General features: G+C 36.6%; 1 protein-coding gene across 11 annotated transcripts in view; it reads right to left on the bottom strand.

The window, feature by feature from the left end:
- Positions 1-763: 763 nt before the first annotated feature.
- The window catches only part of LOC111246162 (glycine receptor subunit alpha-3-like), a 122,228-nt gene continuing 96,909 nt past the window's right edge, over positions 764-26,082 (bottom strand). For 9 of the 11 annotated variants that reach the window (XM_086984719.1, XM_086984722.1, XM_086984712.1 and 6 more), the window contains 6 exons: positions 18,372-18,602; positions 18,092-18,222; positions 14,461-14,511; positions 11,162-11,216; positions 9,972-10,138; positions 764-9,627 (listed from right to left, as the gene is read on the bottom strand). In XM_086984719.1, the coding sequence (XP_086840845.1) occupies positions 9,972-10,138; positions 11,162-11,216; positions 14,461-14,511; positions 18,092-18,222; positions 18,372-18,602 (635 nt within the window). In that variant the 3' untranslated portion in view covers positions 764-9,627. Of the gene's footprint in view, positions 9,628-9,971; positions 10,139-11,161; positions 11,217-14,460; positions 14,512-15,885; positions 17,017-18,091; positions 18,223-18,371; positions 18,603-26,082 lie in introns of those variants that run through there. The other 2 variants (XM_086984713.1, XM_086984718.1) reach the window with 2 other exon arrangements.

The following is a 26,082-nucleotide window of genomic DNA, read 5'->3' as shown; positions in this document are numbered from 1 at the left end:
CGTCAGCTAAATAATTTATTTCTAATAATTCAAAGATCAGTGCGGTCTATGCGTACCTGATCTTACTTAATACATTTCATTTCACATAATAAACTGTTTAGATTATATCTATTCGTGCTGCCTGTTTGATACCTTTAGCTAAACTATAGTTTTCATGCTGCCCATCAAAATCGAACAAGTGCTTCGTCTTTAAATGCTCCCTAAACCTAAAAGGTTTGATAAAGTAAACCTAACCTCGTCGTCTTGTACGAGGCTATAGTCGGCTGAATCGTGTACCCTTATCTATTTATTTTTTATGATACGGCAAGCTTATTTCTTCAATAGTCACGTACCTGGCTGACTACCTCTTATATACATACTTGTGATAAACGGCCAATATACTTATTTTCTGTGCATACATTTTATTGCTTAATTGCGTTGGACAATCTGTGCTTCACAATACAGAACTATATGTTACCAAGTGAAGTATATTGATGCGTTTATCGAACCAAACGGGTGCAGGGTCACTTCCACAGTGATACATAGGGCTAATGCTATGGCTAATGATACTTTTAACACCAAGAAGTCGAAACAGAGGAGTCTTTGGAGTGGGTTCTGCATTTGCTGATACATGAATGGTTCTATTCTGCAGTGAGCTCGGCAGATGGCAGGAGATTGACTGCTTATATCGCTCAAATTAGAGGCGGAACATTACAGTAAGCCGTATAAGCTAGGAGTATACTTGAGCATGCAATGTATAGCTACGAAATGAAGGCACCATTACTTGCGTGCATCAGTGTTGCTTTAGTCCTGGTCATCATTCAGTACAACATTTATCATAATAATTATCATTATCATATAATAACAGTAATAATAATTATTATTACTGTTTATATGGTATAGTTATTGTTATCCTTAATCGTATTTTAGTTTATATATGGAAGCCTTTTTTGCCTACGAAGTACAATGCGTTTATGACGCTAATATACCTGTTTTTGTTAGGAGTAGAGTTTCTGTGCAGAAGGCATACGTTTGATGAAATGAACCTTCTACGGCTTTGTAGATCTTTTCCGCTTCTAACACAATGTATCTATTTAACAAATGACCTATGTAAAAACATGTACAATATTCACTGAAATAAATATGTAATATGGTTGCAATGAAATAACCTAGCAATGTCTGTCCATGCTGATTCCCAAAGATCTCTTCAGATATATTTGTAGAATTTTCACAGTTTCTTGTAGATACGTTCATATCATAAAGTTTAGTGTAGAAATTTTGTGTTTGTTCAATGGCAATCGCTTTAGTTCCCGATGGCTGTATTATTAGCAATAGTATATCTGAAATGAATAAATTCAAGTAATAAGAGTTTGTTCAATTTAATTTCTGCTTTGACAACAGCAACGTTAAACTTTTAGTTTGTTCTCCTTAGCACTGTATTTGCCTTACTAATGATACGCATCACTAGGATTCTATGTATCCTTGGATTTTAGGTGAAGTTTAACGATTCCGAGCAAAGCTGCATTTCGCCTCCTTCATGTTTCTAGGGCCCAGGTGGCAATAAATATGAGATATGTAGGTACTAATACGTAATAAATAAGAATATTTTGAGAACAAAAGCTCAATTAAGACACAATAATTATAATAACATCGATTATTATCAGATAATTGTAACTGAGTTGGATCGGTAAAAATGGCAACTTGCGAGTGACGCAAGCATAAGGGTTATCTTGAAGCAACGGATGCGATGACATAGCATACTCTTTTTCGTTCACTCTTCGTTTTCTTGTTTCGGCTTTTCTTCGTTTCTATATATATATATATATATGTTGCTAGATATTCTGACGCTTCAAAGGTTCTATCATCGTAGCAGCTCGTCGTTTGACATTCGTACCGTGCGCCACTCGACTCTATAAAAATGTGTTATTTTTTCTTGTATTTCTCAAGCACTCCAACGTAATTCCCTAGACGTAATTGTTGATCATAGTTCTTAAGTGGGCCAATGGGTGTATCGGTGCACACATCACTTGTTATTATTGCTCTTATTTCATCGTATGGCCATTATCAATATTGCCTCAAGAAGTAGTTCAATAATTTGCTGACAAATCATAAACTGTTAGAGGAAGCGATTATAAAAATGTATGTAACCCAGATTCGGCACAGAGCTAAAGAAAAAACAAAGGATAATTAGTTTTTACAAAACTCCAGTATTGAGGAGTTACATCGGACTGGGCTGGATTCTTTGTTTTTTTTTTCACTTATTCAAAACTTAATAATGCAGAAAATAAGGATCTGTTTTTGGATAGTGGTTAGTTTTTCGTGTTGCTGACGCTTTGTGCTTTTCTGCGTACAGCGGAGCTGGTTAGTGTTTCATCGACTAAAGTTTTCTGGGTTTCCCTTGTGACTCCATTCTATGGCTTAACATTATCTAATGTAGCTGCGTTGAACCACTGACAAATCACGTTTTTATAGGTCAACTATACGTTTTGTTGTTGCCGTTAGCAGAGTTGTTCTTTAATAAAAATTACGAAATCGTACACATGGATGTTATCCCGTGTGCGGTGTGTATACGTCTGTGTTTTTGTATATATCTTCATTGAGACAAGCAAAACTTTTTGCCTATTTGCATCGTCTTATATTTATGTATCTGTGTTTGTAATGGTTGTTGGTGGCGTGTTTGCGGTCGTCAGTTCTTAGCTTTATGGTGTCCTTGCACTTCTATTTTATTGATACAGTTAACTCTGCTACGGGTTTTCTATGCGCTAGATATATGTGTTGAACGGTTGTTACGGTAGTAGAAATGACTTCATCATGGTGGCGAACGTATCAAAGCGGAGGTTCGGGCTACTCAATCGAACGTCGCTTCTAGGTCAAGGTTCGCCAATTGAAATCGCGTTTGCTTTTAGCAGCTCGAAGTTAGTAACAGCGGCTACGGGTGATGGCAGGACACTATTTGTTGCTGCACACTGTTGCTTTTCTATTGACACTCTACTAGAATTTCTGGCCATTATGATTATTATTAGTAGTATCATTTAGTTAGAAGCCTCCCGCTGCCTGTTTGTGGATGCCCTTGTCGTTGCAACATTAGCATATCCGAGAATACTTCAATTTATTGAGGGTACGAAATTTTGACAAGACTGTAATGAGACAATGAACCGTGAAAGAGGCATTAGGCCTTCAGGTCAGACTATCTATGCGCAACAATCACAGATTACTGCCGCACTCATCCTGAAGGTCAGTACACAACCCTTTTCAAAAATACGCTTTATAGTTGTAGGTCCATGAAATACTCCAATGGTATGTTAGCGATAACAATAGCTAGCCTGAATATGGAGGGCAACGTGAACAGACATTTTCTGAAAAAAGCATTGTTCTAGCTTGACATAAGTGACTGTAACGGTAGCAGGCTGGTAGTGTGCGTCTAAATTACGGGGTAACTCTTAGTTTGGGATTGTTGTTGTCATCCCAAGAGTCGGCGGACTCTTTATAATCCGCTATTGTAGGAAGTTTATAAAACAAATTGCAGTACAATTTCTAAGGGGCGTTCTCTTCACTATTAACTCCTTTTCACCACTTTAACCATTATTATCATCTTTCTCCCGTTAATTTTTCTTTGTAACATAATCGCTTATTATCATTATAATTTCTCTGTTTTAATAATGGCTCGATTTACCTACACCCATATACAATTGAATATCTATATTTGGTTGTATATTATGTCTTCATAATCAACTACTTGCTATTTCTTTGCAAACGTTGCTTTCTAATTGTCGTCATTACTCTGCCCCATGCTCGAATTGCACTGTTTCTTTTGCTTGTCTTTTTCATAATGGATTTTGTATTGTTTTCTTTTTGACCCTTTGGTGGAAGTTGTCTACGCGTAATACACCTTTATATATATATATGTGTATGTATATATATATATGTATGCGTGTTTTTCTAAATGTAAATAGGCTGAACATGAATGTCCGATAGAATCGTATAATCCCGACTCAGCTTGAATCAGCTCATATAATTTTTATCTTTAAACATTGTTTTAAATATCTTTTTTTTGTCAAAAATCTATGTTTTACGTTTATATGTATGTAATGGGATATACTTTGTTTGTTTATATTAAAAAATTTTTTAATTCACTAGAGTCGAAGTATAAAATAGATCAGTTGGTCATCCACCCACCACCAGATTTTTATCTATTTTTGTTGATCAACTAGTTAATCTCGTTTGGACATTGACGATAATGCACGTTTTAACAACGAAGTATAAACATATCGCTTATGTCATTTTAACGCACGAAAGTTTGCCTGGGCTAATCTTGGCGAAGCTCGCATATGGGCTACACTTATTCTGATCCTGCAGTAGAGTTCTGCTTTTTTTTCTTTTTCGATAAAATGTCTGTTATACACAGCTCAGAAACATAATAAAATTGTAGTGAAGCATGCCTTTGACAATATGAGGCTACCTTGCTTATTTAAATATAATTAATAGTAACAGTGATGATAAAAAATATCGAAAATTTATCGCGATAGTGCATTTCAACCTCACTGCTAATAATAGTCATACCGACTGGTAGCACTATAACTGGTATTAATAATAAGGATACAGTCGACTCATTCCAGCTACACGGTTACTGATGCTATTTTCTATTGTTGTTGAAACCACAGATTCTGGATGCGTGTTTCGGAGTATTTAGTATCCTGAACTCTGAAATCATGTCATGCGGCCTTTTGCATACAATATAACACCCGTTCATCGTGCTTGTTGCTATTTTCATGTTCAGCAATTAGGAGGAAGTCTAATGCCAGTAATGGTGGTAATTTATATCATTAAGTAGAAACACTGATGATAAATTTTGAGAGAGTAGCAGTTGTCATAATCGGGGTAGTACAATGAGGGTAGGAACAGCCTAGTCGTTGTCGTTCAAACCTTCTGCTTTTATGAACTCTTGCAATCATTTTTACCCTCACATACATAGATTTTCTTATCAGTCTATTTCATTTCCAAGCTAACTTTTACCTCTTACTCAATGTTAGCTGTTCCACATAACATTCGAACCGGTTTTCTGTTCATCAGAGACAGTGCTCGATAGTGTCTTCGTCAATATGATGTATGAAACCGGTTTGAATGCTAGTTTTAAAACCTTTTCTTAAGGTCTCAATATCGGGAGGATCTTAATGAGGAATTATTCCTTTTAGGATTATAATATTTGTATGCATGGGAAGTCTGTTTCAAGGTACCGTCCTACGACACAAATATTATGTAAAAATCAACTCCGATTCTATAGTCCAAATGCGTCTCAGATTAGAATTTTATGGTAAGCAACGTTAAGTTACTATTTATTGAGCCAGGGGTAAAATACAGGAATAGCATTATCCAAAGCCCGAAAGGCGTCCGAAGCTCCGAGAGAAATAGCGAGCTTCGAGACGTCTTCGAAAAGTATTTCCCGCTGCGGAGTGCCTAGCCTTTGTCACAACAGAATTCCACATATATCGAAAAGTCGACCTCGGACGTTCTTATTTATTTTGTCTTTGTCCTGGCTGACTAAAAAAACATCGGCTTGATAAAAATTAATCTTAATCAATTTACGCTGGCTCATAGTAAATAACGGAATAGCAGTCGGCATTACGCAACTCCCACCGTCGACATTTTTGCGTTCTTTCGCTTGCCACTTTTTTATGACTGTGACGCGGCTGGAACGAGATAGTTTTGTGTTTTACTAAAGTGGAAAAGTTTTCCAAGAAGGCGTAAAGCAGCTGGCTGATTGTATAGCAGACATATTCTAGCCAAAAGCCAATTACACATACGTTGACTTTCCACGAGTGATTTTGTATTGCAGCGTGTCGCTAATAGCGCGGAATTTTGATTCTTATGTTAAACAATATTCCGTGTGCAAAAGCTCCCAGTGAATATTTAGCAGATTTCTGTATGTTTTTTTTTTGTTGATTTTAGCCTAGGTGTTTACTGTTCAAGTGCCATAGGTGCGAATTATAAATTCGCAATTTCTGTGAGCAGATCAGTGCGAAGTCGAAAATTTGAAGAGTAGGCGTTAAGGAAAACCCTACAGCAGCAGCAGCAGCTATGGCTGGAAACTATTTTTGTTCCTTTTATCTCCCAATAACGGGTTTCGTTGGCTGGGGCGAAATTGGGGTGTCAGATCCCTTCAAGGCGCGATGTCATGTACGCCAGTAGCGCGCGCTAGGTTCGAACCGTGCGTAGACACACTTTATTTCGTGCTGGGAGTTAGTTAACGGCGGTATCGGACGTACAACTCGAAATATTCAGTAGTGTAAACTACTGATGTACTCGCATTATGTCGATTGACTGGAACTTTATTTGCACCAGGCGCCATGTTTACTACGGCTTCAGTAGTTTTCCGACTAACGTAATAGTCTTCTTATGGTACACACAACTATATTAGTTATGTATTTATACTTTTACATATATATGCACCTTTAGCTTTGATTACTCGCAAATTCGACATTAGTATCTTTGGCAACTGCCAAAATTGCTGGGTCAGCATAAAATTATAATTTATTAGCATTATAACAATAGCAAAGATAAAAAAAAACCTGATCTGATAGAAAAACACGCAGACATTCTTGAGAGGAAATAAATAGAGAACGTACTAGACTATTAAACCTCGCTACTCGTAGAGTTTATCTTGGATATAAATCAATGAAACAGGTTCACTAACAGAACAATAAAAAGTGTTCAATCGTATAGAAATTATTAGCCGTTTTAATTGTTTTTCCTAGAAAATCACTGCTCAGTTCAGCACATCTTCAGTTCTTCGTTGTTTTTTAAGCACCAGTATTATTGGTATAATAATAATAAAGAAATATTGACAACTGAATGTAGTATTAACGCATTACTAAGTATTGCAGATTCAAAATTAGAATCTTACTAGAAAAAAATAGTATACCATTGTTAGGCTCGATAAAGCGACAAACAACGTTCAACTCATAGTTTGTATATTTGCGATCAGGTGGTGTCGATACATTTTAATAACGGTTAAATCAATAAAAAAAAACTATCAGGAAACCAAGAAGTTGAAGAAATCGGTCAGCGCTGTCTCCACGATATAAATAACGGTTGATCCAATGAAGATAAATCGACTTTAACAGTGGTAGCCACTAATCCATATTAAGCACGGAACACCCGCCCCGGAACGCAGGAGCATCCTTGAACATATGTTCCTAGTGTTGTCAGATACGAGAATTTTATTGACCCTAACTAAAAAATGAATGTACTTGTATGATCTTCTTAAATTAAATATGTAGCACGTTTCCATACGTGATAAACCAGATATGTAGGCACCGTTATGAAATAATGCCTTTGAGTTTCATGTTTATGATGAATATATCGTGATCCATCATAGAATACTTGTAGGTAAAGGTTCATTTGATCGATACCGATATACGTGGGCGCCGTTCTCGGCATTTTCCTATATGCGTTTAATATCATGCAAAAATGCAATTTATCCAATAGAAATGGTGCATACATTTTTGATTGCATTAGCGGTTTTCTCCAATTTTATCATATTATATTTTTTGTTCGCATTATTGTATGTAGTCTCAAATCATTTAACCATTCCTTATCGCACAGATGTTGTTTCTATTCAGAATTGTTAGGGTATAAACTTGAGTATTTAGAACGTAGTGTTATATATCGGCACACAGATTAAACGGGGAAACTGAAGAACATTGATGACAACAGTTATGTGACGTGTTGTCTTTTTAACAGCTTTTATCTATTTCTGTTAATTTTTCTTTTGGTCGGACGTAAATTTCGGAATATTTTGTTCCGATTACAGAGTTAATTAGATTAAACGAAAGACACACAAATATATATGTTTTGTCGTTTCAGCTGTATATTGTCTGTATCATGAAAATGTCTGAAAAATCGAAATGTCTAATTCTACGCGTAACAATTGAAACGATGTGAATAGAGTATATCAATGTTTTCTTCGAATCCGGTTCTTGTGCCTTATCAAAGGCTTAAGTGGTGAGAACTAACGCTTTTGGTTTTTATTGGCGTTGTTTAAGGATTTCCGCCTTAACGACTAATAATTAGAATTGAGAAGAAAGAAATAATTAGAACGACTATTTTGGTTGGTTTTCCTAATTATCATCGACCAAAATAGAAAAGTAAGTTAGCATTATGCAGCATTCACTCAAAGTTAATATGGTAGTAATTCATAACCGGTAAGACGATCACAGAATGGGTGCTGTTTTGGAAGCAGAGCAGCGCACTAACCCATAAATACCTGCGGCTAGATAACATCTTTGCAATAGCAATAGAAAAATTTGCCTTCAATATTTTTCGATAATCCATCTTTTAAAGTTCATCAAGGTATCAATCAAATGAGGGAAGGATATATCGGGTTGATTTTAACCTATACCACACTGTGTTTTCGTTATTTCATGCTTCAAGAATAGATAATATAACGTGCACTCTTCGAAAGAGTCCTTGTTAAAATTAAATGTCTCTAAACTATATTTGTGTTTTTACTTCACAGAACTTAATTCTTCCGTTGTTTCTTTTTTTAGTAAATGTCGTTAGTTGTTCACCGGTAAGTACAATATAAGATGCCCAGAACATCAAGCCATAACGCGGGTCGCCTTGGCGGTACCTTGTTACCTATTGAGGTGCTGACTGGTGAGGGTAACCAGTATGACAACGATATCTAGGATCTCAACTTTAATTGTAATGGTAATTATTATATAACGATGATAACAGTAACAAAGGTCTCTTGTTTTGATACAAGTAACTTCTCATTTAGCAGGTCTTATTCTTACCTTATTGTTATTACCAATTAATATTAAAACCATGCGCTCGTGTAAGGAATTTAGGTAAAATTGCCTCGCATCCCATTCCATGGCATGTTGTTTTTGTTGTTCTAGTCGAGTATGGATAGTTGGGCAGTGACTACTTCTTGCTATAACGAGGAGAAAATGACGAAGGTAAATGAATGACTTCGCAATGTTCCGTGTGGTCAAAGGAAGTGATATAATCAAGTAGCTGGTATTATGATGTATATATATTCATATACGCATAGTATTATCAGCTTTCACCGGTTCTCTGTTATCCCATGATTGCTGTCAATGCCGCGTTTGTAGCCCAAATTGATGTTAGAAATACGTACTTCTTTTTTTCTAGGATTAAAAAAAATTTAAAAAACATAAAAAGGATCTTAAAGACGTATTTTTTTGAGTGTCGTTATTAACATCCACCTCGTCGCCACCGCTATTATGCTGGTAGCAAGAAGTAGTTTGGTCTGTTTTAGTCCTCTCCATTCTTAAAAGAAAGGAATTGAAGACGGTGTAATATATATATATATATATGTTCTTCCGACGTTCTAGATAAGATCAGACCAAAATGTCAAAAGAATGAAGTTGCACTTATGATCGGCGTGCGATTTGGAGAACGGGATGAAAACGAATGGTTCTTGTAGTGACTGATGGCCGTTTATGCTGCCTGAAATTTTGTTGATGTCGGTGAAGGAGGTAGCTTATGGTCTGGCCATATCAGGCCGGATCAGACATGCTACTTCCTGGGTAGGATACCAAGGACCATTCCAAGGGCGCAGGCCGCAGAGCCGAATCCATTTGCTTGTGTCTGCCCGCCTCCCTGTATGGTATTAAGCCGGTCCTATAGCACGATTGCATAAAAGTCAAAAAAGAATTATACCGATTACACACTGACTTTTGTACCCATTCCCAATAGGTGTCAAGGAAGATGAGGTTGTATACGCAGAAAAAAATCTCACATATACATGTGCGAATAATATTTCAGAATACAGTTAATTTAACATCGTGTTCTAATTGCCTAAAACGGGATAGAAGTAGATGCAATGCATATATGCCATGAAATAACTGAATATAATTACCATGAAATCAAACATAGGCCTGTTTCTAGTTTTTACTTTTGGGTCTTGGCAACGTTAGGTCAATGTCGTAGTTTTTATGGGATCTTCTTCAAACTTAAAGAATTACCTATTGAGATGAGTCTCCCCGGAATAAATAGAAAGTCCAGTAGACGGTGTTGAAGACAAGGAATAAGAAAGGGAACATAATCCGTGATGCACGGTCTACCATTTGCGCACGCTTTACGTTGCGTTGCAGCTCGTGAGGCCGCATGTTTCCACCTGCCATCTGGTCATCTGCGTTGAATAAAAAAAATATTTTTTTTATAGACGCTATTACATACTCGCTTACAGTTTGAAGAGACATATTTTGTGACAGGCAACGAGTCTCTAAGCATTAATTTTATATGTCAGAGCATTCTATCTAAGCTGGGACAGTATCGTTAGCGACTTCTGCATAAATGTTCGACAATTTTCCGACAGTTTCGTGTTTATCTTGCATTCAATCTGCATCTATTTTCAGACATAATAAATAACTGTACTTTTTCTTCCTCTACTTAGTATCATTTCGGCCACAGCAGTGGTTATATAAAAAAAAAATAAATGCGGAATATGTAAATGAATGGACCTAAGATCTGCCATTAAGTATCACCAAGCAAATCAAGAAGTAAACACAACTATATCTATACAAATGTGCACTCATACCAAATGAACTATGTTAGTTGCAAGGGAGGGCAAAAACTCAATCGAATTACGAAATAACATTTCGTTATTATACTCGATCAGTTATATAAACAAATAATTCAGTCATGAAAAAAACAGTGACTTGCATTTCAACGGCGAACACAAACAGATTCGTTCATAATAGCTCGAAAACTACTATTAATAAAACTTCACCCCACATACATATATATATATATATATTTTAAGCATTTCTGATACAATCCTTCAATAATGCGACTATATACGCATATATTACTAAAAATCAGTATATATATATATCAGTGCTTGTTTTGTTTGACCTTACATGCCCCCTGAAAGTGGTCGGGTAAGCTGATATTCTTTGAATCGCATGAGTTTCACCTTGAGAAAGTCTGCGCGGCTCAGTTTTTGTTGCATGATAAACTCTATACGAACGACATTATGGTAGAAGCTATTACGTTATACCTAGTGAGAAATAAATAAACGCTATTCGGCGTCACCTCGTTTATAAATATAATTAGCCTTCTACTTTTACATAGCTAAAATATATGAAATAGCAAAACAGACGCCTATGGAGGGCGCTTTAATATATATAATACAAATATTTTTGTTATTCACCTTGCGCGACGGAATCCTTCCCAGAAGGTGAGGCCGCCTCCGGGGTCTTCTTGCGCTGCTCAAGGAGAAGCACCGAAAAGTGTCGTTAGCATCAATTGTTTTTCGTAGATGAAAGAACCAATTGACAACGGGTCGTATAGGGCTATAGGAATGTGAGTAAAGTACCGAGGCTGAAGGAACAAGTGTATTGGGTTGAAAAAAGGAGTCGGAAAAAGGAGAAGAAAGAACAACGTCGCTCACAGTCCGCGAGTGAGAGCCAAAGAAATGAAACCGGTAAATAAATACAGAATTTGAGTTGAAGGCATATCGAAACAAAGCCACTAAGCGGTACGGTGCGAAAGTTATAGTAGAAATTGGCAACAAAAAAAATTTATAATTATATTGAGCATTGTCTGCATAGATATAGATAGATTAGGTAGGTAGGAATAGATTAGTATGATTTTAATGGCGACTTAAATGGCGTGCTTTGTATGAGCCATTGTGGTAATACAAAGGTACTCGCTAAAGCTGTGTTAGTAGCATTGATATAAGTAGTGCAGATGTTGAACTTATCTAGATTTTGACAGTCGTTATAATATCTAAACCTCAAGGAAAAAATCACGTTGCACGCAATTTGTTAGCTAAGACCTTTGCCATTTCGAATTATGGAATTTTCAGTAAATACAGAGCAAGCCAAGATATAATACGCATACAATATTTTGCATTTGCAAGCTATTGTAGTAACATTTGGATACAAAGTAACTATTTGTTTCCTTTTACTATACAAGGAAATATACAGGGCAGGGCTATGTATACCATTCTGTCTTTTCTAGCAAGGAAACGTTGATTTGAAACTATATTGTGAAATTTTCGGGACGTTTGAGATATACATGGGTCAGGCCAGGCATTCAATAAAATTTGTGACTTAATTTCCCCTTCGCTTTAATTTTAACAGGTAGGATATCTTACCACAGCTAAGATTTGTTTGTATTTAATCAAAGTTTTATTGAACGATACAGAAGCAGCGTAAACACCTTGTATTTCTATTACTGTTTCTATTACTGCTAAAGTGATATCTTTTAAGGCAACATTTTTTATCAAAGTCATTAGATTGAGACCATTCGAGTATGACAAGCTAAAAGAAGGCATCGCAGTTCTGTATTTGTTGTGCCACAAGTCATTATTAACAACGTGTTACATATATGATTTGATGAGACAAGATGTTGACGACTACATTGGCATGACGCATCATTTGGAAAAAATAAGGTCGAAAAAATAAGATGCAGCATGACATTGCGAGTAATCGTGATCGTAAATCAGGATTTACAATGAATTATTATTTACACGATAACCATGCATAGCCATGATGGTTATACGGTCCGGGGCTCAGTACGGTTAAATGCGCTTCGGAGAACAGTGCGTACATTGTTTTTCTTCCTCGTTTTCGATGAATAAAATGCAACTCACGAATATCGTAGTATATGGGCCATTCACAAGCCGACTTCACGTTACGCAGCAGAACTTCAATAATAAAGCACCGGCTTATCTAAGTATAATCACAGCTCTTTCTAGAAAGAAAAGCACGTTCCCTTTGGTTTTGTTGAGTGAATGACTTCTTCGCGCAAAATCATTAGTGGCCTTGAGCGCTCATGTGAGGTCACATGAGCTAATAAGATAAATGTTCCAATTGATATCTCTTTGAAAATTAATTTTAATGGGGCCATTTCGGCTACCCCGTAAAAGTCTTTGATAAATATAATAGTATAATTTCCTTTCTTTCTTTCCATAGCATCAATTATTTTCTACGATAGTATCATGCAAATTTGGACACACATAGTTCCACCCTTTACTACGCGTGTGTATTAATTACTATTCTATTGTTTATATTTTTCTTAGGTATCATCAAAAACAGAACTTACTGTAAGGATTGCCGGCTCTGTACAACAATGACTATTTAATTATTGATTCATCTACAGTGTAGCGCCATTGATGTGGCTTACGAGTGTACACAGATAACGCCTTACATCTAGCTCTGATACATAAGCAGGTGAAACTGTAAAAAAGGTCTAACACAATACAATCTTTCATTAACTTTTGATCGGCAATCAGACATAGTTTAATTGACAAATGAACGATGGAAACTCATTTGTGGATTATGCTTTTTTATTAGCAAAGGCTACTGGAGCATTGAATAAAACTGAAAGATTTGCATCTCTATATACATAGCAATGACGTCCATATGTACCTTTGTATCACTCTTGAGTTTATAACGTGACTGCCACAAAAAATACTACAAGCGGCATATTTTTTGTCGCTACTACATGTGGAAGTTCTTTAAATGGTCCTATTTGTGCGATATATATATATATATAAAAGTTTAAGATGAATTTTGAATTCTATAAGACAAAAATGCATGATGTATTGCATTTTTTTATCGCTCGGATCGTTTCCGAGAGATAAAAGCAGAAACTAACTATGGAGCTAAAATGCAATTAGATATGCACATACAGGGTTGTACATAGCTCGCGTCAATGTGAGTTTGAACTTGATGATGAAAGCTATATTGTGCGTGTTGCATCTATGACAGAGTAACTAGTTAAAGCTAATTGATTTTCCGGAGTAAGCTAACTGTTTAGTAAGTGAAAAATAATTTTTCTATCAAAGCCTAGCACAAAAATTTTAACAATATTCTTTTCTGTCTTCAGACTTACTTTGTCAACTTGGTAAAGAGCCACTTCACTAAATAAAAAGCATTGGTATTCGCGCAGGTCGTGATTATAATAAGCCGCTGTGGAGCCTCAATGACATAGTGCGTCTTTTGAGTATAAATACACCAGAGATAACAAAATCGTAATAAATTTCTGTAGGTTTCATAGGTATATATGTGAACATCGACAACGCTCCTATACAAAAATGGTCTGAGACACGAATAGCTTATAGAATGAATAGAAAGTTCAACCTTTATTGCCCCGCTGAAAAACGTGACAGGGCGCTTGCCCCCCCCCCCCCCTCATTATGACACTGACAAGCAGTCAGTTGCAGTTTCAGATAACTTAAAGAATAGCGTAAAAGTAGCAGAGAACAAAGAAGAAAAGGATATTTAAAGTAAAAAATGAGATAATCATTCATCACACAGTGAGACGGCGATCGGTGATACTGGCAAACAAACTTTTTACACTCAAAGAGCTATTCATAACAGTTTATTGTAACATAGAGTAGTTATAACTAACAACAGCCGATTCACCGGATCTTCTGGGCCCTGTGGTGGCAAGTGAATTTTGCCTTGTGGGGCGATTGCGGTGAAAATGATATGTACTAACATTTTTCGGTAATTCAGTTAACTGGATCTCGCCATTTTCTCTGACCATACACTGTTGAGCCGAACAATAGAATTACCGGACGGATTGCAGACCACCCATACGATTCGAGCCAAATCGACGATGTAACCATGGGTGGTGGAGGCAGTTAATGAGACGAATGAAGATCACCACCGAACAGCATAGCAGATACATATCAAGCAATGGCGAACGAGCTGGTTAGTATACGTATCATTCCAAACATGAAGTCACCATCTTAACCGAGGGAACAAAATTAATCAGTCGTCTGCGCGGAACGAGCAATCAACGAGACTTCAACACTATTGATTCAGTCAATTGCAGCATGTACAACTTGTTTCCTAAACAAAACGTTAGACCCTAATCAGAGTTGATTTAGGGAAGTTTTTTTTTTGTCAAAGTATGGAAAAAAATTACGAACGTTTGGAACAAGATAAACGTACATTCTGTTTATGAGGTCATTATTGAGTTACCTATGTAATCTTAGGTACAGGAATGCAAATATATACTCGCAATGTCATACATACAAACATTTAGAGTACAGGGCAGCTGAGGAAGTTCTTTTGGACATTACATTCAAAGGACAAACTATGTAAACGCGAAACTGATAACCCACAAAGCCGTATAAGCCATCAGAATCGATACCGTGAAATAAGAATGTAATATATCTGACATCAAGAAAATAAATAGTAAATATCTTGTTTTGATTATAATTGTACCTAAACGGATTTAAGAACTAGATTTAGTATAAGCCTCGGAAACTTAAATGTTGGCGTTGAATGTTACGCTTCACTAACATTAAATTCATAACGGCTCGTGAATTATTATAATTGAATCGTATGTTTATAGAAATTATAACCACCTAAGCCATACGGATTCTTCCGCTCTATCACTTAGACGCTTCTGGAAGGAAAATACGACCCATATCTTATTAAACGTCTTTTGTCCTTTCATAAAGCCTTTCAAAAATAAAATTCGGTACTATATATTGGAGCCATGTCCTCCTCTATACATATGCTGTTTCCGATTGAAAGCGTAATATATAATAGCAGTAAAGATGAAAACTGGGCGTGACTATTAAAAAAAGTATGGGCTACACATCTAAGTTTAAAGTTATTAAAGAGACGTTTTCATCCACAAAACACTTATATGCGCGTATATCAATTATGGCTTTTCTGAGCCGTAATTTGTGCGGGCTTCGCGTATGCTACGCTACCTCACCAACGGTAACGACTTCGGTAAAGTGTTTTGTTTTAAAGTGAAAACAGATGGCCTATCTGTGTTTCCTAATAATTAAAAGATACTCCTCTCCGCCTGAGGAACCCAGCTTTCAATCTGAAAAGTACTTGAATATAAATGGCTTTGGTTTGTTAAACAATTAGACATTTTACAGCAAAAACTATAACCGTATAGAGAATGGCACACATCAATCAATACAGTTTATACGCATCTAAAAAATATATTGAGCTCGATTGTAACAAGCTTACAGAATCTGTTTTTAAACGAACATCAACTAGATGCTGACAATGATAATATTCATAAGTTTCACTTGGTCGATAAAGCTGCTTAACGAGCAGAGCCTTTCAAAAAATCAACCAAATACAGCGCTTGTTATACACGTGGCACAATCTTTAATTTAAAGTAAGCATGAATAGTTTCATGTCAGTAAATCTACCATATATTTCAATCTCTACTTGTAAATTGCGCTTTATTAACACACTATCTTATAGGATTTATTATATAGTTAGAGTTGTGATTGCTTTTCATAGAAATAACAAATTGGTGATGAAAACTGCTCCAGCCGGATTTCTTCGAACTAAATAGATTCTCTTCTCACTACGTCATTCAAAACTAACAAGAAATTGTGCTCTATGCAAAATATATAAAGGATTCCTCATATAAATGCCCCCTAGTTTCCTATGTCTTTTTGGAGAGAATACGAGACATAGAACGAGAGACACGAAAAATCTACTTTCGGTTTTTTGCCGGTTTTTCGTATTTGTTAGTATATTTGCTCATATTTCTTAGATAAAGCAGGACAGGACAAAAAAGGACATTACGATATTAGGTTAATGTCGATACAGTTAGAAGTTATTGATTTATGCAGAGTTTGAAATTGAAAGGCCTAAGTTCAACTAAAGTGTGATATTAGTAGGAACTTATAATGCAACGTTTATTTTGTAAATCATTTTCTGGCTATACTCATTAATCATGCTTTATCAAGTTATTCCAGTATTTGAGACATAAATTCATATTGACCTTCATAAAATTAATAAATTAAAAACAACCTTGGCCAAAAAGGCCCCGACTCGATTATCCGATGTTTACTCAACCTGTCGCTGTCCTTATTTTTTTATGGTGCAGGAAAAGCAGCTATTATATAACAGCCTCTAAACGTCTAAGTTGTCGGCATATGACTGTTTACCAGCATTCTAAGATTGCGTTACCCTCTTACCCCCTCCCTCCTTCCCCAAGCTGTTTACTTGATGATTAATGTCCTTAATGCTGAAAGTATTTCAAATGATCATGTACATTTGTGCCCTGAAATGCAATTGTACAACAAAATGAGTTTCGTTCGAGTACATTACTTAAAACATTATAATATTTGCTAACCTAAACAGCCCTACTCCAACAATCATCTCCGAAAGGTAGACACTGGCGAAATAGTGGTTTTAAAATAAACCTTAATAACTTATAATTTCAATTAAGGTAGTTGAATTGACCATCTTTCTTTGCTGGTAGGCAATAGGTAAAGCTTGCATTTACTGAATCTTATGGGTGCCAGGCTAACATGTACGCGACACAGAAACTTACGGGTCTGAAATTATCGCTCTGGATAAAGGAAGGGTAATGGAACACAGCTAGAAGACGATATTTGTATAATGACAGCACTAGGAAAGAATATTAATGTATGATAAAGGCTTTCAACAATCTGTCGCAATCTTTAACGGCCTTTGGAGACTTTCACTAAAGTAATACTATATCAAATTTGCGCTGATTCATCAAAGTGTGCCTGGAAATTTTCCCGCCTTTAGGTAATAATGAATTCCAGATTTTCCCAAAAATTCTTAGGCGATATTCGTGTAATCTCCTTCTCAGTTTGCTTATTCCACGTTAAGGTTAGTCGCTATTTCGCAATTCAGTTACAAAGTTTCGAGCAGTATTTGTCATTGGCGGAAAAAAGCCGCAAGAAGCGCGCACAGCGTTCGGAGGCTCACGACGTACTCCACCATAAGAACAGAATAGAAACAAGAACTTCAGATGCTTTGGGTCTTAAATTTGCGTCACTTAGTTCGTTTTCATGTTACCATGGTACAGTTAGGAAAAAAGTTGATTTGAAAAATTGTTTTTGCTGACAATGTAGAAGAATACAAATGATGTTTTTGGTCCATTGAATGAGAGAACATTTGCTAGTATCATCAGGATGCGGTAAATGCCCTACCACGCATATTGGTGATGACAGTTAAGCCGAAGTACTTTTTTGAAGGCTTTCGACTATTATTGAATAATTATTATGTGTGCATTTAAAATGTGTTGTATGTTCTACCTGTACCAAATCGATATTATTACACCACATTATATTTACCAAAAAGCATATAGCTATTTGACAACTTACAGCAAATGGATTCATGGATTTTCGAAATTCTTCTGGTCGCATCTTGCTTCGTGAGAGATAGTTGACGAGAGTGAACTCCAGCAATGCGCCGAAAACCATTACCGAGCATGCACCAATCCACACGTCGATAGCTGTTTAGAGACGCCAACACGAATCCCAACGTTTATTTGTTGCCACACACTTTATCAGTGGAATGAAACTTTTCTACGTGGGGGGTCCATAACAATTCAATAAATATTTTTATTATAAAGACAGCTACCATGCAATAATTGACAATTACCTTTGACGTAGGAGACAGGAGGAAGCTGCGTTCGTACCCCGGATGCGACTGTTGTCATTGTGAGAAGAGTAGTAACTCCGAGAGTAACTCTGGCTGGAGTAGCATCGATATTCAACCAGAAAGACACCCACGATATTGTGACGATCAGGAAAGTTGGAAGGTACGTCTGGATCAGGTGGTAGCCATTTTGACGCGCAAGCGTCAATGTCACATTTAGGAAGCTGAAAGTGCCTAAAGAGATAGTTTAAAAACAAATAGTTAAATATTCTTGGTTTGTATATTAAGTAATTTTAAACAGTGAAAAACAAATTCGAAAGCCTTGTAAATTTTACTAAGCATGCTGCCCATTCTGCTTTAAAAAATTGAACACCGCAGCGTCGATAGCATCTCTAAAAGCTCTACACTTATTACATAGGATCAAGCAATTTTCTATTTATAGTTACTGCATGATGTAATGAAAACATAATGAATGTGAAAGACCGTGAATGTGAAAGAAAATCGTGTCATAGCACGTATATAGATGAAACGAACTACGCATGGACCAAGCCACGCAACACTTAAAACATTAATTCTTTCGCTGTTGTGCCATTGCGCAAACGTTCCAGCCTTATTATATACATGTTTCAGTCCATAAGGCTTATTAAACGCGGAGTATACAATGTACTGGCTGCCTCTCTAAGGTCTTTACTTTTACGCTGAATATTCAAGACATACGACTTGTGGCACTACGCCGATAATCGTGATCATGATTACTATTAGAGGTGGAAATGATTCGAAAAGTGGATACTAAATGGGAGGCGAATAGGCAACGAAACTCAGTAGTCAATTATGCCCAAATTCGAGCTGAAATCCCGAAACGTTTTCTTTTGTGCACCACGAAGCTTTTGTACCATCATAATTATACTGTATCACTGTGTAGAGGGAGCTGATGAAAGGATGAGGGTCGGGTAGGCAGGGATTTGAACCCGTAGCAGCGGGTGATGTTTCGATAATACAAAGCTCCAATAAACAACCTAAGGAGCCTCCATATGGTGCCTCTACGCTTCTGATATTACAAATCATATAAAAATCGCATGAATTATCGGGAAAAAGGTGGTCGAAGTTGCGCCATAGCACTTCAATATTTGGCTGAACATGCTGGCATGGGTCAACTTCCCCAGCTGTTTCGTCAGTGTAGCAAGATTTTATAATGTATCCCCGTGCCGTAACTCCCTTCCGAACAGCGACAGCAACGTTGTTCGACAGTACAACTTCGATACATAATCCCACCGTGTTTGATGATCGTCTCAGATATGACGTACAGTGAGGGCTTTGTACTCGATCGAACTTTGTACTCCAAATAGAACGATTTGTTTTGGGAACGCAACAGTGTCGGCTGCAGTCAGATATGTAAACAAACATTAACTTTCAGTTAGGCATGAATATTCTTCCTCAATGGAAAAACACTCTGTGTATCTAGAAAATCATTTACAGAAGATTAAGCTGATTGACATTTGGAAGCACCAGTACACAACTCGCTAAAATGTTCAGTGATCAGAGAAATGGAGTTGACGAGGGGTCGATTTGGTCTCATATAGTTGCACTGTTCCGTTCGGGCTAAAATGCTATCGAGCTGACTGGTGGTAAAGCGGGTCCGTCTATATTCGAAACTCTAGTAGTTAAGCCAACTTGATTTACTGTCTATTCTATATGCACATAGCGCAAGAAAACAAAAGGTAAGGTGCCCGTTTTCACTTAATCAAAACTAAACCACATCGACATTCTCAGACTGCTAGGTTTTTATCGGTGTTATTTTCTCTATAGAGGCCTCCTCCTAAAAACAAACCCATCTTTCACTGAAGAAGTCGTTAATAATATACGGAAGGTCTTCCCATTAATTAATTTTTGAATGTAAAACAGTAAATGTAAACTAAACAATACAATATAAATTCATGTTTAGAAAATGCACCATTGTAAGGTGCACTTTGACAGATTACGAAGACTTACGTCTATTTATAAAGGGTTAGGTTATCTTAAAGAATATTATAGATCATCTTTTTTAGTATTTTTCTTTATGATTCAGTTGTTTAATTTTACAAATTCTCATTTTTAAAAGCCATATATATACATACAGCTAACTAGAAGCAGCAAATAATACGGACTGAATGTTCTGCAAGCTGCAACCCTCATGGGGCAGTGGAAACCAGCATACTAGATACGCATACAGTCGACGCTGTAATGAGGGTGCTTGTATCCTGATCAAATTAGTATTTAATCTTCCAGTCTCTTTTTCTATTTGTCTAGTTTATCATGTTAATCAGGTGGCAGCTGTCAGCATATTTGTCGTTGATCTTAATTGAGAACGGGGGGTATCAGAAAACGTTTTCATTCCTCGTAATGTGAAGAGCTTCGACCTACTGGCCAGAGACTGTGCTTGCTGTTAAGCCATCAGCTCAGCTGACCTTTCATCTGTAAGGAGGAACCTAAATGGAGTGATTTGATTATTCACAATAATTTTTAATTTGCTGTCAGTTTATGTTACATAAAGGACAAATGTCTCGGTTGTTACCGAATACGTAAATCGTTGAACCGAATCGTGAATCGTTTGGGTCGAAGTTACCTGAGTAAGAGCAAACTTTACTCAAGTGCGTTGTCTAGCATGTAAGAATTTATTCCGCCTACCGATGTTGTACAAATACATCAATTAAAAATGATGTTTCTTATAATAAGAAACAATGCTAAGACAGACGTACAGGTACTATGTAATTATTAAGATAAACGACGATGAGAAGTAAGTCATGCGACTTTTAGCGAACTAGCATTCTTTCAACCCATCGTCTAATCATCCTGGTATCTCTAGCAGACTCACACTCTCGAAATTTCTACTGGAACTTACTTAATCAGTTGAAATACTACAGTTGAGCAATAGGTGCTCTCCTATATCTTTTACGATACCCGCAAGTAATGTTGCAAAAAAACACCGAACTTCTTCGAATAGACTAATCGGTACCTGCTAAGTAGACATCAAGTTTGGTGAGGACTCTTTAGTTAACTATATAATTGTTAAGTTTTTGAAGGATAAAGAGTTACTAAAACAATGTTGGTACCGTTCCATTCTTGCTACGATGCACTAATGCTTAATGCGCCAGTACTGGTCCTCGGTGTGGACTTTTCCAGATATCGAAAATTAATTTTCTTTCAAATATATACCAGAAAATATACGACATGCAACTACACCGTCCATATACAAGATAGGATGGTACTAAAAATGAAAATTGGCACACTACAATTAACAAGAAAAATATTGTCATTAATTTAATGTGATATGGTAAGTTGTCTACTAGTGGCGTGTTTTGCTCAAAAGAGTGAAACATGAATTAATTATTCTCTTCATTCATATTTCGTTCGATTGTCAACAGACAGACTGCCTTTCGAAAGGTGGATACACAGTGTGGCTGCGGCCACAGTCCGCGTATTCTATACATGTAGCTAGGCTGTAGGTAAGTGTGCTTCCAGACTCGAATTTGCCAGAGTGTTTTTCCTAAGGTAGATTGTTGTCCTGTTAAGCTTGCATGGTATTTTCCGGTAAGTCTCTAAACGGTAGACGGCTTTAAAATGAAAAACACATTTTTATGATGTAAGAAAATAAATAGTATTCTAAACAAAACCGTTATGCACTTATGTCCGTTGAATAGGCCGTCCACACCTCGGTGAAACTTTTAATATTTTATCTGAGGTCTCACAGTTAGTCTGTATAAAAGAGGATCAAAAAAGACTATGCGAACTTTTTATGTATCACTTTTTATATTTATACATTGCCGAGCCTATTGATTTGATCGTAGTATCAGATGCTATTAAACCTAACGCTGCCATTAACCCTATTCTGTTAGAGGATAAAACAAAAGACTCTGTCGCCAGCTTTCTGCGTTAGACAACACTGTGCTTGCCAAGTTATTGGCAGCAAATATGGCCGTTATAGTGGTAATGTATGCATTTTTGGTGGCGGCGTAATAATCAGGCTGCGTAGATGATAGATGGTATATGATTTTATGCGATGCAACGCACCTCCATGATTTGCGCACATTGGTGCCAGAAAACGACAAGGCTAGGAAAAACAATGCAAATATGCAATATGACAAGCAAAATCTAAACAAACCATGAAATAGTAATATTATATCAGAAACAAGGATTAGGAATTCGTCAGTGGGGTGGAACATGCATACAAACCGACTAGAACTTGCCTTTTCGAGTTCACAGGTAAACGCGATACTTATATATTATCTAACGTTAAACACCACCAGGACTTTACGGCTGCCTCGTTAATTCCAGTATATATATATATATCTCGCGTATCAAATACCAGCGCTCGCTCTGCCTTTTCTTCTCGAAATTGAAAATTTTTGTTTTTCGAATCTCGAAAAAGTGTTACTTTATAACGGTGCACCTGATAGCAAGTGATTCATTATTAGGATACGGCACCTAAACATTAACTCAATTTTTCGAAGAAACGTTCGCTCGGATGCGTATTTAGTACAGGAAAATTTGACTGTATGCGAACTTCTTATAAGGCTTGATTTGACGAAAAACTATTTTCCGCGACAACAGCCAACTCAAACATATGGCCCACATATGAAACACTGCTTCCGAGGACACACTTAGGTTGAATAGCTGGCTGTAGACAAGTCGTGTTTATGAGTCGTAAGTCACGATTTGAGCACAGAGAGGCAATAACATTGAAATTCTCGGTTGTTCTTATGGACAAACGGTTGAAAGAGAACCTCCTCGGGTTCGATGAATCCTTTGCCTCATTTAAAGTCGACGCGAAAATGCTATACTAAAAATGCTTCAGCACTGTATATGGCTAAAGACATTTAGAGATGACTCTAAACTTCTCGGTAATAGAAGCTCTGTTCATTTTTTGGTAAAGCTAGACGGATGGTATATTTTGAGATAACCTAATGTACTAAATTACAAATTAATGTATGTTTGTTTTGTGAACAACTCTGAATTGGTAGAGTTGCCATGATGTTCAACGTTGTCGCGCATTTAGTTAAGTAAAGCCGGCTTGCCTCGAGCAGCTAAAAGGATCAATATTTTGAGCTGGAACCCAAAGATAGAAAAGACACCCACTATACCCATTTCATCTTATGTTTCAATTCCACTAGCCTAACAATTGCGCTTTTATTAGTATGCTGTACACATAACGAAATAAACTGAGGCAGGCTTGAGTGGATTTTGTCCACTTGTCAACATTCAGTTATTACATATTCATATCAAACTATTGACTATTACCCGTATTGCGGGCGGTTCTAGGGTTAAACGTATTACCATAATCCGCGATTCTAAACATAGCAGCATTATTACATAGTAATTTACGATGGAAGGAACCTTAACAGCACTCCGATGAGATTTCTCTATCGACTATTAACGGGAGGTAGTAACTATAAACTGGTAGTACTGACGCTCAGAGTATTCTAAATCTCCAACCTCCACTGTTAAGAATAGCAATTATTGATAACATAAGCTGAAAGTTTCTGAACAAATCGTATAAATAATAAGTGCGTCACATTCGTTAACATTCAGTTGTTGTGCTGGCCCAAAGAAGCGTTAGGTAAGTTTGATTCGGCTGACCACAAAGCCAAGGGAGAAAATTGTAACCGTTTCAGAGCTTCTCTCGAATATCTAGTGGAATGTATCCTTTCTCGGCATCAGATCAATATCAGCATAAACTACTATTACGGATGGATCAGAACTATACCATAATCGAACTGCCTTACTAGCTCACACGGGTTGACGCAACAAGAAAATCATCTTAAATCCGCCCTGAATTGGATATTCGTTGTGAGATTAAAGAGAGGCATTAGAGCTAATCACATAGATAACAAAAAATTGTGGAGTTGTTAATGAAATTGCCATTGATAAATTAGTTACGGTAGTCGGTGCTTAAAGGAGATGCGGTCCCACGCGGAGCTTCCTGGATAGCAAATAGATGCAATTATCAGATGACCAGTGCATTGGAGTCATGCAACTTGTCCTGCTAACTAAACGATATGCGTTCGAACTGCATTCATGTTGGCCGAGTAGAACGAGAAAGGAGGTGCTTACAAAAATCGTCAGCGGCAACATAAGTTGGCTTCTTACGCTACTGAAAAGCCATTTTGGTGGGTTTACTGATGACGCTGGACAACGATTTTAGTACTCTACACGTTCCATGTTGAGACTTATTCAATAACTGCCTATACGTGAGAAGAGATGAGGAGGTTTGCTTTTTTTGTTGTTATGGTTGGACGCATAGATTTGAATAAAATTCTATAACGATGCATCATAAAGCAAACATTTGTGCCCCGAGTTGAAAGATAAATAATTTTCAGTCAGAGCGTTTATTGTTCACAGTCGTCAATGGTCTGTTAGATGATTTACCTAATAACATGACAACCAACAAAAAGTTCTTAGTATACAAGCATAGTTGACCTCATCAACCTATAATATTATTCGTCAGGTCTTGCATTATCTGCCCATAATATAAATCGACACAAAGCTAGCTTATGATGTAAGGAGTACGTGGTTTAGATCATTTCCGTCACATTTGTGGCAAAGCTTTCAGCAGAGGCTCAAAATTTATAGACGTAATACTCACTATTTACAATGTTGCCTTTTAAAGGAGCCATTTTGAACTCATCTATATACGTCATGGTTGCATAGCTAATTGTTTAGTGTTTATAGAAAATACATGAGCAATAGTCGTCAAACAATTTGCTTCCAGGATTCAAAATACCGATGCAACACGTCCGTTATCTTCTATTCATTCTGAGTCAGCCCATAAATAACCGTTTGAAAAAGTACTGGATATATATTTTCTTCAAACCGGCACCTCCGGCAACTGACGGGCTGCCACAATTGTTCGGTCGTCTTTTTATTTCCAAGACCAAATATAGAGTTTCTCTAAGCCATATGGTACTTCGTGCTTACACATCCGTGGCACATCCTGACCTAAGTTTTAATTAATTAAATATACAGTCTTTGTGTATGTTTTTCGTATTTGTACCAAACAAATCAGAACACATAAAAAATTCGATTTTTTCTTCACACCGAAAATACTAAATCTTTCAGTCGCACACAACGGAAGCTTTTGAAATCAAGTGCAGCGGATAACAGAACGAATATATTTAAAATAACTGAGTATAATCATCCGTTTATAGAAATATATGTTGGATTATGGTTAATAGATTTTTTCAAAACGAAAAATTACTGATAAAAGTTTTAAAGAATTGACTCTACTGACGTTGATCCGGATAAACGCTACGATTAGAACACGAAAGGCCGTCTAAATTAGGTTTGATAGCATATGTTACGTTCTTTTAGTGTGATTTTCAAAAATTTAGTTGAAATTAATAAGGTATTAGAAAATGTCAATCAGTATATTACATAATATAATAACGGTCTCAGTCTATGGATTATTGCATTAGGTAAAAAAAAATCCATTCTATAATTTCAAGGCAGGAACGGCTTTAAGATGGCTAAGAATTTTATTCGAGGTGAGAAAAAACTACTCTTTTGCTAAAATGCGTATTGAGTTTGATCTTATGAGACATATGCAGTATATAAATAATATGTGAGCTGTCTCAAATTAAATTAGGAAAAGCTGCAGCCATTTTTTTATGAAAACTATAAAGGATTTCCGCTGGATTTAAACCCAACTATTATATTGTCCTAATAGTAGCCCTTAAGTCAA

Source organism: Varroa destructor, unplaced genomic scaffold, assembly GCF_002443255.2.
Source record: "Varroa destructor unplaced genomic scaffold, Vdes_3.0 BEIS01000003.1, whole genome shotgun sequence".
In the NCBI taxonomy this organism is placed as follows: domain Eukaryota; kingdom Metazoa; phylum Arthropoda; class Arachnida; order Mesostigmata; family Varroidae; genus Varroa; species Varroa destructor.
Note: the sequence above shows the minus strand (reverse complement) of the source record. Positions and strands in the feature narration are given on the sequence as shown.